General features: G+C 41.6%; 1 protein-coding gene across 1 annotated transcript in view; it reads right to left on the reverse strand.

Annotated features, from left to right (window-relative positions):
- Positions 1-471: 471 nt before the first annotated feature.
- The window catches only part of CLIC4 (CLIC family member 4), a 55,581-nt gene continuing 35,457 nt past the window's right edge, over positions 472-20,595 (reverse strand). Inside the window, exons 3-6 of the mRNA XM_083173621.1 lie at positions 14,295-14,420; positions 13,379-13,485; positions 6,000-6,181; positions 472-5,916 (exon numbers count right to left, since the gene is read on the reverse strand). Coding sequence (XP_083029747.1) covers positions 5,752-5,916; positions 6,000-6,181; positions 13,379-13,485; positions 14,295-14,420 — 580 coding nt within the window. The 3' untranslated portion in view covers positions 472-5,751. The remainder of the gene's footprint in view (positions 5,917-5,999; positions 6,182-13,378; positions 13,486-14,294; positions 14,421-20,595) is intronic.

The raw sequence follows: 20,595 nt of genomic DNA on the forward strand, positions 1-20,595 counted from the left end.
GGCGCGGTGAGACAGTGTCCCCTTGCGGGGCTTGATGCGCTCGGCCACGCTACGGGCTCGGTGGCTCGCCACGCTATCTAAAATCAACTCAATGTGGATAGTGGGGGTACGAACTATACGCGTTGCGATGGAGTTTACATCCCTGCAGCTGGACACAGACCTATGCTGACGCCGTGAAACTACACAAGTACCAACAAATGTAATGGTCACATACATGAACTGACGTTTCGAGGCCCTAAGCCTTTTTTTCAAGGTGTGAATGGTTCACACCGTGAAAAAGAGGCTTAGGGCCTCAAAACATCAGTTCATGTATGTGACCATTACTATACATTTGTTTATTCAATTTAAATCAATGAGCGCTGCCCATTATGCCATTCGAGTTGTGTATAACTCAGAACTCAAGTGTTAGCTGCACAAGGATACACATTTTAATGCCAAGATGAGTGTAGAAGTAATGTTACGCTTACTCAGTTAACAGTCAAAAACATAAAACTTTATTGTTAATATGAGTAGTAAATAACACAAAAGAAAAAGGTTTTCACACATTAATTTTCCACTTGTTACAAAACCCCAGTAAGTAACAAAAAATAAAATGACAAAACAAAAACTTTATCATGTGTAAACGTACCATATAATCTGCAGAATTGCCCCTAACTTTACAGTCAGCTGTAACCCTTCTGTAAGTACTATATTTCTGGCAAGCATATGAACGCATCAGAGAAGTGACATGTAACATACAATATTTACTTTTGTTGCAACTCACATTTACTCTTGGATTAACAACCTTAATACAGAAAATGTTACTCTTTACCATCTGTGATTGAATAAACATAACATAAATAGAATTTGTGATGAATGATGTATGTAGAAAGACAGCAGATTACTCACAATAGTGCACACAGGGGTTTATCACGGAGGTATATTCAATGCGGGCGGCGAGCAGCAGAGGGGGGTTTGTATGGCGAGGATGGCATTTCTTGGTGAGGAAAAGTCATCCGCACCGTCCAACCGTATTCAATGTTTACAGTGTTTTGCACCGGTTTTTTATGGCCATACTAGCGATTTCCACCTCGCCTCAGAGAACAGGCAAGGTGGAAACAGCGAGTTAAGGGAAGCCGTTGAATACTCTGATGGTGAGCTACCGGCCCTGCTCACCGTATAATCAGGGGCTTGCCGTCCGCAATAAATATACACATGTGTTAAGGGCACTATTTGCGGTATCCAGTATCGGCGGCGGTGTGCAGACTCGCTTCTTCCCCAGGCTTGGGAGTCCGCACACCGCTGCCGATACCGGAAGTCATTAAACCCGAACTTCCGGCCGAGCGCGGCACACTCGCGGAGGTCCGGAACACGGCGTGGAGGAAGATAGAAGGCCAGAAGACCTAGGTAAGCTTAGGGACAGATAGGGCTACCAGGTCTCCGCAAATAGTGCCACACTATCACTGCCTCAGCACGGACCAGCAACCCCACCCACCAGGAAAGGGCTGTAAACATTGTTTTTACTCTCTCCTTATCTTTTGAGCGGCTAAGAACTTTTACTTATTTGTTTTTAATATATTTGTTACCAAACACCCCAAGCGCTTTTTAATTCTTATTCAAAACTGTACCTATTTAACAAAAAGCAGCTTCCTCGAGCGCAATTTATACTCATTGTTCTTTACTTAAAATCCAGGATAACTTGCCAAACCCATGTGTTATCCTGGCACCGGCAACTGATTACTACCAGATAAGTTCCTGAATCAAGATATAAGTACACTGGCACTACTCACTGACAAACTTTCAGTACTGCTGCAGATAGGATATCCGGTACTTGTTTAGTTCATGGCAGCCGATATATGGGATGCGATATTGGCCGCCAATGTGATTTTTTACCTGTTCCTATGCACTACGCATGGAGTAGACTTTATATAGTGTGGCGAGCACAGTAATCCGCGTCTGCTCGCCTCGCTGCACTCGCCACACTATATAAAATCAACTCAGTGCGTAGTGGATAGTAGGGTTATAAACAGGTAAAAAAATTGCATCGGATCGGTTGATATATCAGCCGCCGTGGAACTAAACAAGTACAGGATATCCCCCATAGACTGATATATGTCACAACTTTTCTTCCTGATCTGACCAGATTAACTTTAAATGAACCATAAGGCATACATAGTCCAATGCAAATAAAATAGTTACAAAATTGGTTCTGTAAAAAAACAACACTTCTCAATAAAAAAAGTTGAAAATCCATTGATTTTATATACATCATGAGTAATCAAATTTATCTCCAACTATAAACCATGTTATTTAAGTAGAAGTCATAAAACTGTATATTATTAGGAAACAGTGCATTATCAAACATTTAAAAGTAAAGTATATATCTTTAAAGGTCTTCAACAATATTGCTTGTAAAAATACATTATAAAGTCAGTAAAATAATAAAAAAATAAATGAGAATAATGATTTGTCAAGTTTTTTTTTTTTGTAAAAGACCATTTTACAAAAAAAACCTCAATGAATACCTGAAGAGATAAAGCACAGAATAGTAGTGTATAAAAAAAAGTACAGATGGCCATGTAGAATGGTGATATTAATTGGCAGGTTGACAGCTCTAATAATTACAAAATCAATTAACCAGACAGATTGAGATCTATATATCTCTATAGATTTAGTAAAATCAAAACAAAATTGGAATGAAAGAATGTTGGTGGATGTTGCCTTTTTTTTTACATTAAATACAAATGCTACTTTTTGTTTTGCAATTACTAGTTTGATTTGTTTAGGGTGATTTTTATTATCACAGTGCTTGTAGTCTCTTATGCTGCCCACACATCAGACCAACTTTCCTCCAACCATTCAACTAGTTGGTTGGATAGAATAAAAACCTGGTACTGGACAGGAGCAAATGTAATTTCTAATTAAGTCATTGGTTTGCCAAATCTGAAAATGGAGAACAAATGTCAATCAGACAATGTAATGTAGTTGGACCCTTTGGATTTAAACAATTTCACTGAATGTTTTTATCCATTCTCCCGAGTTTGTGAGAAAATTGGTTATCGGCATCTACCCTCATTTAGTACCAGATTTTCAGTCCAACCAACCATCTAGTTGGATGGGAGTGGTTCTAAATCCCGGCGGTCGGAATCCCGGTGTTCAAAATCCTGACACCGGAATACTGACCGCCGAAATCCCGACAAGGGGGGGGACGTGCACACTAATTTCTTCTACCTCTATGGGTGTCGTGGACACCCACAGAGGGAGAAAGTGTTGGGATTTCGGCGGTCGGGATTGTAACTGCATCCAAGTTGGATGATTGGAGGAAAGTTGGTGTGATGGGTGGCCAGCATTAGCATATTACTGTCATATAGTAATTGTAACATTCAAAAAAGGCCTCATCACATGTAAAAGTAGAATAAGGCATTTTAATTCTAATTAACTGCAAAGATAAATTAACACAATAAAAACTATATTTTGTTCCACATGGTAGCTAATGAGGACTATCTTCATTTAGTTTTTTCTTTTTAATTATTTAAGCAATCGGTTAAATGTCTCAGGCACAATGAGCTGAAATATATATTTTAACTATATATACTTTTTATTACTTGCTCTTTTATGGAATGCATTTCAGATAAGTAGCGCCATAAATTGCAAACCCGTAGCAGGAGCCAGTCATTCACATATAATGTCAAAATAAGTCTCTGTGGCTAAATTACAATTTCAAATAAAGGTCCATATTGGTTGAATGCACAACTACTCTACCTGACCAAAGTATGACTTTTCAGAACATACATCATTAACAGATTCATACGCCAGCATAAAGTCATGCAAGGTCCTTAGCCAAACATTAGGAGTGGAATGGGTCATACTGAGGCGCTCAGTAAGTTTCAGCACCGCACCATCATAGGATGTCACCTATTCAACATGCCAGTCTGTCACATTTCTGCCCTGCTATAGCTGTCCAAGTCTACAATAAAATGTTATTGTGAGGTTGCAACATCTATGAGCGCCTGAATCTGAGCTACAAGGTGACAACTTGGGACCACCAAGTCCTGAAGTGTGTAGTACAGTGTTTCTTAAACTTAAGTCTTTGGGACCTTTAACAGTTTATGTTTTCAAAACCTGTAGTTCTTTTGCAATGTACCAGCAATAAATATTACAGTATACTAGCTAAATGGTCTGGAAAACAAGAACGGTTAAGAGTCATGAGGACAGAGTTTGAGGACTATGCTTTATTGCGACATTCACGACCGAGTTAAAAGGTACTTTTGAACGAAAGGGCAGCAAAAACTGCTCATTGGGGCTTCATAGACTGGTGGTTTAGCAGCTGCACACAAGCCTCCAATCATCATTTGCAATACCAAACTGGGAGTGGTGTAAAGCACACAGCAGTGCAAATGTTTTCTCTGGAGTGATGCATTACACTTGATATGGCAAGTCTGATAGAGCTTCCTGGCTAAACGCACACAGCCAACCTTAACGTTTGGTGGCGGAGTAATAATGGTCTGGAGCTTTACCTCATGATTTGGTCCTGGACCCTTAGTTTCAGTGAAAGGAAATTATATTATAAGAAAGTTCTAAAGAACTGTGTGGTTCCAACTTAGTGATAATATAATTTAATAAAAAAGGGAGGTGCATCAAAATATGGTTTCTGAATTCTATTGTGAAAAAATCTGACTGGCATGCATAAAGCTTCATCACTGATCACGTCTGGAATAAAGTTGAATGCTGATTTAAGAGCCAGGCCTTAGACCCAGACATCAGCGCCCAACCTCACAAGTGCTCTGGTGACTGAATGCATGTGAACCCACGCAGCCATGTTCCACATTTAGTGGAAGCCTTCTAAGAAGAGAGAGGGGTCAAACACCATATTATTGCCCATGGCTTTGTAATGAACTATACTGCAAGCACATAAAGGTCTGATGTCCCAGTGGCCACATAGTGCATTGTTCTCATTTCTATGCAACATATTACAGATTACAAAAAAGGATAAACGTACAGCTAGTTAATAGCTGCAAAACTACAAAGGAAAAAGAAAACTTGACAAGAGGCCAGCAGAAGAGTAATGCTTCCTGAAGCACAGGTACAACCTGTATGCAAACTCTGTTATATATAAATCCTTTGAGTACCCTTTGCATATAGCCACAGCTGGGGTGAAACTTGTGTGAGATTAATAAAGTTTAGGTTAGAATTTATTTCACTGTATGATATAAATAAGCAATTTAACACTGTTAATACTTCTTTTACTAAGGCATATAGGAGTAGTTGCAGGATAAATAGATTTCTAGATATATATATGTGTATATAATGTAATAACTAATTCTAGCAATGATTACACCTCACGTTATCAGACAATGGTATGTCACTGTCACTATTTGGGTGTAAGTATGGCACAGCATCTCATTTACATGGACGGAAAATAATTCAAGAACAGAACGAAAATAAATAATTTTATAACCCTATCCAAGAGATCATTAGTTTCTTGGCAAGGGTGTCAAAATTCGGCATTCTAACACTATACTTGGCAGCCATTTTTTTGTATCCGAATAAATAAATCACAAACAAATACACTTATTTTTAAATGGGATGTAAATAAGAAACAAACATATTTATGGGACTACTATAGGCCTCATTTTGCTCTGTGTTCAGTTTTAGAGAGGAACAAAAGAAATTTTGAAAATAAAATAAAAAGTAAATTGGAGGTTTTGTCCCACGATACTGCAGAGAAGATTTGGTAAGATTAAGGCCTCGTCTGGTTTCCATCACAAAGGGTTACTTGGTGAGCTTTTTGGCCACATCTGCGTATGCTATTTCTATCTCACGATCTCCCGGGCAAGTGTTGGTGAATTCGTCTCTGCAGTAGGCATTGCTCAGATATCTCCAGATCCCACTCATGGATTTTGGGATGTCAAAATTTTTGTATTTTTTGGTAACCACCTGCACAAATGTAAGACAAGTAATAATTAGGCATGGCCTCACTACACCAAAGCAATGATTCTCCAACACTTATTTAAATTTACCTTGACGATATGAAGCTTCGGCAAAAGGTTGCAGTCTGCTAAAGTCATATCATCGCCGTCTAAGAATTTACGGTTGGAAACGGTAATGTCATCCATACTATTCTCATCAATCTCATCTGGAAGTGGAGAGTTCAGATAATCATCCAGTTTCTGCAGCGTTTTCAGCAGTGTCCGCTCCAATCCTGAGAGAAACAAATGTGTGACACATTGGTACATAGAATGCATCAGTGCTGTGCGGTGAGGAGAGGCAGAGCCTTTCTGGTCATTCTGCAGTAAAAGCCCAAATTTTGACTATATAAAGAATACGAAAAATACAAAAATATACTGTATTTGCTGGCGAATGGGAGGGTCCATACGCCGGGTGCACTTATATAACAAACTCTATATTTTGAGTGGTAATGTTGGGGGGGTCGCCTTATACGCCGGCAAATACGGTATATAAAAATGTATTATTCTAATAATTTTTTTAAAGTCAAAACTCAAGTAAAAAGTGCTGTCCCTATCTATCTTTTCTGCACACACACACACACACACACACACACACACACACACACACACACACACACATATATAAAACAAATAGGTTAACCTCCGTAGCGTGCTGATTCCTAAAACTGAACAGTTTGGCTGCAGTTTGGTCTACTCTCCACCTGCTGAGATATTCACTTTGAGGATTGTGTTCGAAAGAATCCCCTCAGAACTTGTGGTTTTAAAATAAGGACCTATATGGAAATTGATGCGGGTGTGCATCTACATATTAGGATCTCCAAAGGATCCATTTATACATCCTGTACATCGTCCCTGAAAGGTTGACATCTGGAGTTAACATTTGTACTCACAGTCTATATGCCTATGGAATGTTACCCCTGAGGAAGTCGTTTTCGACGAAAAGCGATGGTTTTTTCCTTGCATTTGTTGAACCAAATTATTAACTCCATACAGATGAAAAATTGGTTTTATATCTTGTTTTTAAAAAAAAATATATTAAAACTGTTGAACAGTGATTCGTGCATTGTCACTACGTTCTTTATATTGGATTTGGAGGTGGAATTTCGTATCAGGGGTGCACTCTGTTTCCTGCTATCTATATTTATATATATCTATATAGATATATATCTAACAAATGGGCTAACCTCCATAGCGTGCTAATTCCTAAAACTGAACAGCTGGTTCTCCTGTTAGTGAGAGCCTGGGCTGTACAACAATTGCAAATGGGGGTTATCGGACTGCGCTAAAGCAAGTACCACCTAGCCAATTAACAGAAGTTAGTCCATTTCACTGATTCAATTATCAGGTTTTTAGAAGAGCATTCTTTTGTCCACTTTCAAAATAAGATGTAGACTCCAGTCAACCCAACCTCAAAGGGTTGATTTTAGGAATAAAGAATTATATATGACTGGAGTCTACATCTTATTTTGAAAGTGGACAAAAGAATGCTCTTCTAAAAACCTGATAATTGAATCAGTGAAATGGACTATTCAATCCAGTGTTGTAAATTCACTTTGTAGTTTATTCCATTGAAGTGATCAACATATAGGTAAATAAGCCATTATGAAAATAACAAAACAGGCCCCGACGTTTCGGCCCTTAGATACGGACCTTTATCAAGGAGCTTTAGAGTTTTGATCATGCAACACAAGTCAAATGAGAGCCGCAGTGAACCACAGCATAGGGGGAATCAGCTGATTCCCCCTATGCTGTGGTTCACTTCGGCTCTCATTTGTTAAAGGGTAAACAATGTACACAATGTAGATGTTCAAAATTGACAGGAAGGAACAGGGTGTTATGGCTAAAACACAGGCATGTTGTGTACATTTTTGGTGTGTGTATTTGCCTTCAGTTGTGCATGTACTATACATAGTGAAACATTGTGCCAGCGTCACTACAGTAACCACAGACTCACTTGGGGAGTTGATGATTCTCATGATATGATTTATGCTGTGCATGGGTATGCGTGAGGACTTTGCAATGGCTACTGTGGGGAGCTTATATTCTTTTCTCAGCGACAGCTTCCTTGAGTTGATTAGCACATCATAGCCTGAAATATCACAGGCTTTTCTATACAAACATGAGTCAGGCCCTAAGTAACCACTTCCTGTAGGTGGCTGCTCTGTCATGTATTGCAAAACATATTTACCACAGTAACAATGCTGCTATCACCCTGTACCATGGACATTAAACTAATAAGGTTCATTGCTCAATATCCCCTCTTAGAATGGAAGATTTTCTAGAAAGCTGGGTTTGGGCAATTTATCAAAAAGTGACCGGGGTGGCTGAGTGATGTTCCCTGGTGACACTGGCTGGCAGCAGTAATTAGCCTTACCCATCGCCAGCACAGCCTATTGTTACTACATATACACATGAGTAGGAACTCAGCGTCATGTTTTTCTGCTTCCAGTACCAAAATCAACAAAAAGTGTAATTAAAAACAAAAAAACATTTACTCTAATAAAGCATATATCCTTTGAGCACTCCAGGATAAATGGCATTCTAAGATGTTTGCAAGTACTTGGAGAAATATCGCAGTGGGGGCTTTGCAGGGCATCTGCCCTGAGTGGACAGGAGAAAGGAATGACAGGGCCAAGACACAAGTGACCTGCACAGGGCTAGAATAAAGGTGTAAGGAGCAGAACAGGTGGAGCAGGGACATAACAGGATAGTGGAAAAGGACAGAGGTGACCAGGCCTGTACAGAGGGAGCAGAACAGAACAAATGGGACCGGAGAGGGGTGACAGAGACATGAGACAGCAGTTGCATTTTCTGTATTCTTCATAGTTACGATAATGTCTTTAGGTCTCCTTATCAGTTTATGTTGTTAGGACAAGGGCAATAATTGAGGATTATTACTCTCTAACCAGAGGTGGCTCCAGCGCCAGCCAAGTAGTTGGGGGGGATAATATACGCCATAGAACAATCCCCCAGAGATTGCCAGTGTTGGCCAAGAATCAGTATAAGCTACGGCAATGTTAAGCGCAACCCCTGGTCAATAGGAGTCCACAGAGACAGACTTAACACTACACAAGGATGCCTTGATAAAGAGATGTGGATCTCGAAACGCGTTGGCAGGAGAACTTGCCATTTCATTTGATGTCATTTTCCGCTGGAGGTTTGTTTTTTTGGCAGTGAACCGTCTCCCTCCTGGAAGTAAGGTAGGACAGAGGTTTTTTACTGTACAGAGTCTGTTTTACTGGTCTGCAGCCCTGTACCCATGCCCTGCCTTCTCTAGGAGGAACGGAGCTACCCCTCCACCAGCTGACCAAGAATTTTTTTTTTTTTAAGTTTTTATTATGTCTTAAATAAAATCCTTTAAACTGACATACTGGAAAAGAAACCTTTATAAGAGGGATCATACGAATACCATTGTGAGTATTGGTACGCATTTATACACATTTGGAGAAATACATTGATGTGAAGTACCTGTATATTGAAAAGATACCTTGATGCGAGAGGTTTTAATCGTTCTTACGTAAGTAAGGTACAAATCCACGGGGGCTCACGATCCGTTGAGTATAAAGAAACCCGGATAGGCTTACCCTCACTACATTGATGTGTAAGTGAGGTAGGAATACCTACAAACTGGGACGAAATCTTTCTTGATAGAAATTTTTTTGAGACAACCATCTAATAATATTCTTACGCTAAAAAAAGTCCTATCTTTTACCCCCTCTATATCAATCTGTGAGACCGAAAAACAAAAGAGGAGAGGAGAGACCACCCCACATCATCAAAAAAGATAAGGATTAAGAAATCTATGATTAACCTGAAGTAGCGCCACGCAATTACCAAAATCCCCCCTTTTTTTATCTATATTACTTAAATCGGGACTTTAAGGAATAGTCTCCATTTTGGACATAGGCAGACAGCAAAACTTCAGAAAGAAGCGCCAAGGTTCTTGTTTTTCTCACACACACTTTAACACTACACTCGTTTATGAGAATTCCCAGGCATCGTGCAACACCCAATGCTAACAGCATTCACAATCTCTGGGGGATCTAGAGTAGCTTGTAGTAGGCTAAACAGCATATTAGCCTATTACAAGCTATTAGCAGGACTATTCGTCACCTGCCCCGTTCTTTCATGCCAGGTGTCTTTACCAGTAAAAGCGGGGACAGGGGAAGTCTGGGGATGGAGAGACACTGCTCTGCCCATTTGCCTCACAACACAACACACATGATTAATGAGTATCTCCAGCTAGTGACAGAGTAATGCATCACCGGACCTCTCTAGCAATACCATTCATGCCTCATGTGCCACCAACTCTGCTTTCAGTAGGGCAGAGTGAGAACTTCAGGGCAGAGCATGGGCGCCAGTAGTGATGATATCCCAATATTGCTGACACTCCCCTCCCTTCTCTTAAAGCCACCACATATTCCACCCCTACATTGTTATGATCCTGCCTCCAGGCCCCAGCCGCATTGTTGTAAGTCAGCCCTTCAGTGGCTTCTTTCTTGTGTAGAAACAGGAGTGTGCTGCCACATGTGCTACTTTGTATCTTGAACTATATTTTATACAACTGAGAGAAAACAATGGTCCTTTAGGTACATACACCCAATGCCTCCTGTCGCGAAGGCCCATCTGGGATTTGTAGCTCCACTTTTCCTGAGCTCTATAAGCTACTGGCAGAGAGCGATATTTGGCTTAAGGTGTGTACACATGCTTCGATTTTGACAAGTTTTCGATTTTGCTTATAGAAGCAAAATCAAATCGAATTTTTTTTTTTTAGATGTTATCGATCTGCATTCAATTCGATGCGCGCTCTCGGTTTCTCTATATCGAAAATAAAAATAGACTGCACAGGCAAGGAAATATCAAATTCGATCTAGTAAATTAAATGTGTACAATGTTCCTTGAATGCAAATAGAATTCGATATCGAAATCGATATTGAATGCTAAAGTGCAGATCAAATGTGAAATCGAATGGAAAGCAAAGGCCAAATCGAAAGGGGGTGGGCTCAGTGGTCAGATATGAAATGCTTACATAATATCCTCTAATATATTTTCATAGCATGACATTTACTTGTCTTATATTTGTGCTGCAAGTAGTATGGAAGCACAGGGCCAGATCAGTGTTGGTCCCAACTACATCATAAACATCAACGTTGTGATTATGTAGCTGTTGTTGCAAACCAGCAGCAGCAGAGGGCAGCAGTGTGCAGCAGATGCACAGAACCTACGAGGTTCTTGTATACCTGCATTAGGGTATTTATATCCCATTATTGCTTTAATTATCAGTTATTTATATAGCGCAAACATATTACGCAGCGCTTTACAGAGAAGATTCAGTCCCTGCCCCAGTGGAGTTTACAATCTATAATTCCTACCACATGTACACACACACACACACACACACACACACAGATTCTACAGTTAATTTTTTTTGTTGGGAGCCAATTAACCTACCAGCTTTTTGGAGGGATGGTCGGAAACCCACGCAAGCACAGGGAGAATATACAAACTCTGCACAGTTAGGGCCATGGTGGGAATCAAACCCATGACCTCTGTGCTGTGAGGCAGTAATGCTAACCAGTACAACATCTGTGATGTCCATTATATAATGTATTACTCCACGAGTGGGTTGAAACTCCCATCCAAAACATTGTACTGTAGTTTTAATTTACAGCGTATCTTGTATTTACTAACTTCTTTTGTGTTTCTATCTGTGCTATAAGAAAGTATCTATAACAAATCAACAGGCTGTACACTGATAAAGTGACCTTTACAATCTTGTGAGTATACTTATCTATAAAAGGACTATTACAGATGTTGTCCCCAGACAAGAAACAATTGAAAACAGAGGGGACCATGCACTGACTTGATCCAATGGATCTAATAGCAACAGATAAGTTGAACCAACATAAAGTATTTCAATTAACGGTAGGCATCAGTTGTAATTACTTATACCCCTTTTACACCAGAAAATGTAGGGACCCACCCGGGAATTCAGCCCAGGGATCATGCCGGGGCATTCCCAGGTTGGCCCCTTTCACACCAGAAAAGTCAATGCATTTTCATATGTGGGAAAGAGGCGGGGAGGAGGCTGGTGAACAGTACTCACCCTGGGATGCTGGTCCTCGGTGCAGGCCGGTGATCCACACAGGCGGCAGGTCAGACAGCAGGAGCAGATGACGCAGATCTCTGGAAGCAGTGAGGGTGCTGGAGAGCTGCGTCATCTTCATCCGCCGCCTGTCCTGTCATCTGTGCCTGCTGCCAGTGTGGATCCCCGGCCTGACCGTATGCACCGAGGACCGGCAACCTGGGTGAGTACCCCATACCCCTTTCACACTGGCCAGGAATCTGGGAACAACCGTGCTCCATAGCAGGATTGAAATCCCGGGAACCTTACAAACCAGCGCTAGCTCCCAGGCCCAACACGGGAATTTAGGTTGGTGTGAAAGGGGTAATAGTTGGTGGTGTTCCCCAGAGTCATAGGTTATACCGTATCAATGGAAAGAGAGAGAAAAAAAAAAAAAACTCTTTGCTGGGGCACTACGTGTTCAATACATTTTTTACATTAAAATCTAGCCACACGGGCTGCAGGGCTATATTTACGCCACTGGCAGAGATAGTGCTACTTATGATTTCACTTATAAATGCAAAAAACATTTTTTATATATGTCTCTCAATATATGCAGGTAGGTGCTATTTTTTATGTTTTAAACACTCCAATGCCATATCAGTACATATAATGATTTAACCAGTTATTGATTTAAGCAAATAGTATAAAGGTGCCCATACACTACTGCCAGAAGCTAAGTGGTTACTCACATTTGAGTCTATAGCCAAGTCCACAGCTGTACAACAGGTCTTTAAGGAACCAGTCTAAAGTTACAGTAGATGCACATTTGTGGGCAACATTTGTCCAATTTATTGGCAAAACTACAAACGGATTTTCTTTTGCAAGCTATGGACGGCTTTCAGTACACTAATAAACCCAATGTATGCATATTTTTGAGTGATCATGCTTTAAATTTCAGGTAAATAGGGGATGGGAGTACCATGTGTTAGCAATTTACGCCATGCATGAACAACTCCTCCTCCACCAAAAGTGTTTGTGTCAAATAGAGGTGGTTACACCTTGGAGACCCAGGAAAGCATTACAGGCTGGGTGCCGGACGGCTCCCCGACAGTCAGGATTCCGACAGTCATTCCTCCGATGTCGGAATCCCGACTGCTCCCTCGTGGGGGTCCACGACCCCCATAGAGGGAGAATAAAATAGGTGGAGAGCGCAGCTCGCCACCGCCCGCAAGGGGCTTCATTGCGCTCCCCACGCTGTGCAGTCGGGATTCCGACGTCTGACTAATGACTTTCGGGTAATTATAGCACACCCTACAGGCTAGTCATACAGCAGGAAAAGGAGACCTTACAGTGGAGGAAATACCTTCATTGGCGTCAGGCTTTGAGTTCTTGATGTACGCTGAAAACTTTGCAAATATGTCCATACCGGCTGTGTTTGATTCTGGGTGCTTTGCTGCTAATTTGCGGTACCTGAAATGATCAATTAATGGAATAATTTAAAGTAAATCACTCATCTGAGGAATTCAAATACATTGTCTACCATTGTCAAAAAGCTATATATATTATACATTATAATGGTAATTGTTTATTACAAAGCCTTATCTCCCCCCCCCCCCCCCTTGTTTTGCAGTACTGCTGCATTACATAGGTTATCGCTCTTGCTTTACAGAGAGACACTAAAACTGAACATTTCACATTACGTTAATCTTTAAAAAAAAAAAAGACTCCAAAGTTCCCCCTCCCTGCTTATATCATGTTTATCATCCACTAAAGAAGATTCATTACATTCGAACCAGGGACTTTGCAGGTCTTATTTTTGTAAATGTTTACAGTAGGTCTGGATTACATAAAGGCCCACAAACACTACAAGATATCATATGTGTAACTCAAATGCGATACCCCGGGAAGACAATCAGCATGTATGGTGTACGTGATTAACAAGGATGGATTCATAACCAAATGAGTCAAGAGTACCTTCCACATGAATGAGTTTAAAAAAAAAAAAAAAAAGATTTTTGAATCCAGAAGAAAAAAAATTGCATTACGTTATTTATGCACGAAAGGGTTAATAGTAGAATTGCTGGAATTGCTGCAAGTGGAGGATGGGTTGCTACTATTCCTAAATGAGCCCTTAATTTTTATACATTTGGCACTACAACAGGGAAACGTGAGAATGGAAAGAGGTGACATTCATTACACAATGCAGACTAGATCTCACTGCCAGCTACTCTCACCTAGCTATCTGTACTACTATTGTCAGCATTTGTTCTTGTACTCACTTTGGAGGGCAAAGCACATCTTCTAGGAACTCCTCTATCTTATTTACATCGGTCTTCACCTCATGGTTGTAGGTTATAAATGGCGGATGTGTTCCGGGGGCAAGATTCTGTAAATCAGCTGGTTTTCTATTATAAAGATAAACAGTAAAATCCATCAATAAAAACAATTCATCCACAGTAAGTTACTTTAATAAAGATAGTTTACAGCAGTAATAGGACCCACACACAAAGCATTTTCTAAGCGATCTGACCAGATCTCATAGAAAATGCCCCTACATCACTCCGTGTGTAGATGCCCATAGTGATGCATGGCCCCGCGATTAAGATCCAGCATGCGGGATAAATCTAGTTAGATTGCCGGTCAGGTCTAATGTTCTTACTGGAGAACACTGGCCCTAGCAGGTCGCTGAGCAAACATCACTGTAACATCACTGTGCAGAGCGATCTTAGCGGTCTAGTATCACTCTGCAACATCTCCCCGATGTGTGAATGTCATGGATGAGGCCAGGAAGAGGGAGGTTACCAGTTCATGGGGACATATCACAACAAAGACTCAATGATTTCATATGTACATTCCGCAATAAGTACAGTTCAATGAGCTGAACCAAAGAGGCATATTAGGAGATTTTATGCAATTAACATTCAAGGCTTTGCTCAGAACAACTGCAGGAACTCACTTGGATGCCAGAGTGTTTCTCCCATCCCCTGACATTCCTCGTCAGCATAATACACTTGTGCTCAACCAGCTCATGTCCCATTTTGGTGAACTTCATTCTCAGTCAAAGCAATGCACAGGAAACACTTGGAGACTATTTTTTAGTTCATACACTGCTTGTAAATGTGTAGGGAAACACCAATACTAAGGACTGTGCAGTAAAGAGGCATGCACTGCAACTAAAAGGTGCCCCACACATCAGCGATCTTAAGATATGCTGATAAATTAAGCCTTGGAATCTTCCGTCCATCCTGGACAAAATAATTCAGGCAAGCGCACATCTTAACAAAGGTTTCTCTAAGATCCCATCTGCATTCCTATGGATCTTTTGTTAAATCTTCAGTATGGTTCATACTTTACAATCCAAGTAAGCATAGAGCGAGACCATAATAGTGTGCACAGCGCAGCAAAGTATCATGCCCGAAGAATGGAGAGCGCAATGAGCCATTTGAGGGGACGCGTTACACGTCGACAGACATACTGTACATTATAAGTCGACAGATAACAAAAAACGTGAAAAATAGTGTCGTGGTTATCAACCATGCCCCTGTCGACCCTAAGCTTGTGTCAAAATTCTGTCAGTGTCAACCAATGAAATGGTATGTCAACCATTAGTGGTCAACTTAAACATTGTCTATCTCTTATACCTTAACCATGTACTTGTGTCATATTTATTAACAGCTTCTTATATAGCGCACACATATTCCGCAGCACTGTACAGAGAATATTTGAACATTCACATCAGTCCCTGCCCCAGTGGAGCTTACAATCTATATTCCCTACCACATGTACACGCACACACAGACATTCTAGGGTTAATTTGTTGGGAGCCAATTAGCCTACCAGTATATTTTTGGGTTGTGGGAGGAAACCGGAGTACCCGGAGGAAACCCATGCAAGTGCGGGGAGAATATACAAACGCTGCACAGTTAGGGCCATGGTGGAAATCTCTGTGCTGTGAGGCAGTAATGCTAACCATTACACCATCCATACTGCCAGTCATATTAGAAGCATGGATGGTGAAAAGGAAGAAGACACCACTCTATTCTACAATCATTTTAGCCAGCTCATTCATTTCAGCTTATAAGATTGTTTCCCATTAGACAACCCCTTATTACTACTGTTCCTTACATAGAGCCAACAGATGCCTGTCCATCAATAGTGCTGTAAAATACGGAGAACTATATTTAAAGCAAGCGTATGTGCTATGTATTTGGAAAAAGCTTCAGTAACATTTTGACCAAATTTGGTTTGGGAAGTTAGAACGGAACATCAAAAGTTATTCTACAGTTGTAAGGAGAGTGGTGATCCCAGACAACCACCAGTAGTAACATGTGGCTGAGGCCTCTAAGCAGGGAAAGTCTAATGAACAAGCTACAGGAGAGCTACAAAACTTAAGTGAAGCTCCTATGCTCTATAAACACAGATTTTCCTACATCAAGCAATGACTTGGTGACAGGTGTCAGTCCACAGGGAAAGGTTCATCATTACAAATGAAGCTGGTTGGAGCACATAACATGGTTCGTCACTTGCAGAACAAATTCCATGAGCTTTTCAGAAGCTCAGGGAAATCTTGATGCAATTAAGTTTAGGGGAAAAGTAAAAGTTGTCCCACATTTGCTGACCTGTTAATTAACCCCTTCCCGACATTTGACGTATATATACGTCATGGCCGGGATGTACATCCCGACACATGACGTATATATACGTCAGGACTTTAAACTGTCCCCGCGTCTATAGACGTGGGGACAGAGGGACGATGTCTGCTGTCCCTGACAGCAGACATGTCCCTGCATGCCCAGGGGGGGCTGCGATGCCGCCCCCCCGTCGGCGATCGCGGTGATTGGCTGTTCAGTGTGAACAGCCATTCACAGCGTTTTCCTGTGTTACCGGCGAATCAGACGCTCGGTAACACAGGTGTCAATCACCGCCGGGCGTCAGGGGGCATGAGGGGGTCATCGGTGACGAGGACACCTCACCCCACCTGCCCCCAAGGCTGTGATTGGTCCGTGGGACCCACGGACCAATCACAGCCAAGGCGCGTGATTTAAACTAACGGTGACTGCACTGCAGACGCCATTCCGGTCTGGAATTGCGTGCAGAGCGGTCACCGTGCCAATCTGTCGTGATACATACCTGATCCTTGCCTGAAACTTACCTGATCACCGCTGATCACCGCTGGTAGCGTGCTGCCAGCAGCTGGATACTTCCTGGATCTTGTGACTTCTGTGTGTGCTGCTGCTGCAGTGTCATAGAGTCACAGATCGTGAGAGATAGGGACAGATAGTGACAGAGAGTGATAGAGAGTGCTATATTTTGTGTCTGCTGCACCCCCTTTTGTGCTGATCACTATATCTGAGGTGATCAGCAACTTTTTGGGGGTGCAGAGGTTTTTTTTTTATATATATATACCTGTCAGTTGCAGCAAAGGTTGTGCTGCGTGTGCAACGGACTGCTGCCCCCCCCTGCTGCCCCCCCTTTTGTGCTGATTGTGCTGATTAATTAACTGATCAGCAACTTTTTGGGGGTCCAGGTTTTTTTTTTTATATATATACACCTGTCAGTTGCACCAAAGGTTGTGCTGCGTGTGCAACGGACTGCTGCCCCCCCTTTTGTGCTGGTCAGTTTAAATTAATCAGCAACTTTTTGGGGGTCCAGGTTTTTTTTTTATATATATATATATACCCTGTCAGGTTGTGTGTCTGCTGCCCCTCACTGCTAATCAGTGTTGCATCACTGATCTGCAGTTTTTTTTTTTTTTGGAGAGTGCAGTGGGGTTTTGTTTTTACACCCACGTTGCTTGTGTGGGTGTCCTGTGGCCGCTGAGCGCTGATCAGTGACGTACAATCACTGAACAGCATTTTTGGCACAGGGTTGATATCATTTTTTTTCTGCAGTTTTTTTAAATTGTTTTTTTTTTTGGAGAGTGCTGTGGAAATTTTTTTTAAATTGTTTTTACACCCACGTTGCTTTTGTGGGTGTCCTGTGGCCGCTGATCAGTGATTTTTTTTCTGCAGTTTTTTTTAAATTGTTTTTTTTTGTTTTTACACCCACGTTGTTTTTGTGGGTGTCCTGTTGCCTTTGAGCGCTGTTCAGTGACGGACGTTACTGACCAACATCTGTGCTCAATTTTTGGCGCAGGACCTTTTTTTTTTTTTTTTTTAACCCCTTCAATTTTTTTTTTTTTTTTTTTATTGGGATGAAATTCCTGTATAAAGTATTTTTTTTTTCTGCACTACATACACACTACATATAAAGTTTACACACTAAGAAATAAAGTTTGTACCCCCCTACACTATACACGTGTTGAAACATTACACTTACAGAAACACAAAAATAAAAATGGCATCCCAAATGTCATCCCAAATGTCATCCCAGTCATCCAGAAGAATGTATTCAGCGGAGGAGGCATATGCCATGCTTGCCTCTGACTCTGACACAGCCAGTGATGCAAGCGGGGAATTTGAAGGATTCGCCTTAAGCTCCTCTTCCTCCTCTGCTGATGAGGGACCCCCTCAAAGACGCCCCCGTAGAGCAGCTGAGACCCCCCCCCCAAATGATTGATCCCGTATGGACCCCACCACCAGACAATTTTGAGCCCCAGGTTCCTGAGTTTTTGGCCATCCCAGGAATCCAATTGGATTCCACAGGTCTCAGAGAAATTGACTTTCAAATTATTTTTCTCTGATGATTTTATAAATTTAATGGTGGACCAGACTAATTTATATGCCCAGCAGTTTATTGCTCAAAACCCCACGTCATCATTTGCTAGGTGGACCCCTGTAGATGCAGTAGAGATGATGACGTTTTGGGGTCTGGTGTTTCATATGGGCATAGTAAAAAAGCCAGAAATTAGGCAATATTGGAGTACAGATGTTCTGTACAGCACCCCACTTTACCGTATGGCCATGACCCGGACTCGTTTTGAGATAATCCTTAAATTTTTACATTACACCGATAATACACTGTGCCCACCCAGAGATGATCCCACCTTTGACCGGCTATTCAAAGTCAGGCCGGTCATTGATCATTTCAGTGCCAAATTTGCAGAGATGTACATCCCTAAAAAATTTATTTGTATTGACGAGTCCCTTATACATTTTAAAGGAAGGGTTAAATTCCGCCAGTACCTTTCCAGTAAGAGGGCAAGGTATGGCATAAAAATGTATAAGCTGTGTGAAAGCACCTCAGGGTACACCCACGGGTTTAGGGTATATGAAGGGAAGGATTCAAGAATTGAACCGCCAGAATGCCCCCCCCTCCCTCGTAGGTGTTAGTGGAAAAATTGTCTGGGATTTAGTGCACCCCTTCCTGGATAAAGGTTATCACCTCTATGTGGATAACTTTTACACCAGCATCCCCCTGTTTAAGGCCCTTGCTTCAAGAGGTACAGCAGCTTGCGGTACTGTGCGCAAGAACCAAAGAGGCCTCCCAAAAACGCACATTGCCCAAGTAATGAGAAGGGGTGAAAGCAGGGGAATATGCACCGAAAATATGTTGTTGGTCAAATATAAGGACAAGAGGGATGTCCTTATACTGACAACAATTCATGGAGACAGTACCACCTCCATCCCTGTACGAGGTACCAGTACCCACACCTCAAAACCTAATTGTATCCTAGATTACAATAGGTACATGGGCGGAGTGGATCTTTCAGATCAGGTACTGAAGCCGTACAGTGCCCTGCGGAAAACAAAAATCTAGTACAAGAAGCTGGCCGTGTATATCATCCAGATGGCACTGTATAACGCTTACGTGCTATTCCGTTCTACCAGCCAGAGGGGGACATTTATGCACTTTCAAGAGGAAGTCATAAAGGGCCTAATATTTGGGAACCAGCAGGCAGAGGGCCCCAGTACTTCTAGTACTGGCCCCCGTATTGTACCAGGGCAGCATTTTCCTAACGAAATCCCCTCCACTGCAAGAAAGGGCAGGACACAAAAAAGGTGCAAAGTTTGCTATAAAAAGGGAATAAGAAAGGAAACTATTTTCCACTGTGAAACTTGCCCCGACAAACCCGGCCTATGTATAAAGGAGTGTTTTAAAATATACCACACATCTATGGATTATTAGGTTCATCATTTCACCGTGCTTCGGGGGTCTTGCTAATGCGACATAGCACCCACCATTCATTCCACCAGAATCTGAGCTGCAAAATCCAAAAATCACTCCTTCCCTTCTGAGTCCTGCCATGCACCCAACTGGTATTTTTTGGTCACATATGAGGCATTGCCATACTCGGGAGAAATTGGGGCACAGATTTTGGGGTGCTTTTTCTCCTTCATACCTTCTGAAAATGAAAAATTTTGAGCCAGAACTGCATTTTTGTGTAAAAAAATGTAATTTTTCATTTTCACTGCCCAGTTGTATCAAAATTGGTGAAACCCCTGGGGGTTTGAAATGTACACTATACCCCTAGATGAATTCCCTGAGGGGTGTAGTTTGCAAAATGGGGTCACTTGTGGGGGGGTTCCACTGTATTGGTGCTTTGGGGGTCTTGCTAATGCGACATAGCACCCACCAACATTCCACCAGAATCTGTGCTGCAAAATCCAAATATCACTCCTTCCCTTCTGAGTCCTGCCA

Source organism: Crinia signifera, chromosome 2 (genome assembly GCF_055691185.1).
Source record: "Crinia signifera chromosome 2, ASM5569118v1, whole genome shotgun sequence".
Classification (NCBI taxonomy): Eukaryota; Metazoa; Chordata; class Amphibia; order Anura; family Myobatrachidae; genus Crinia; species Crinia signifera.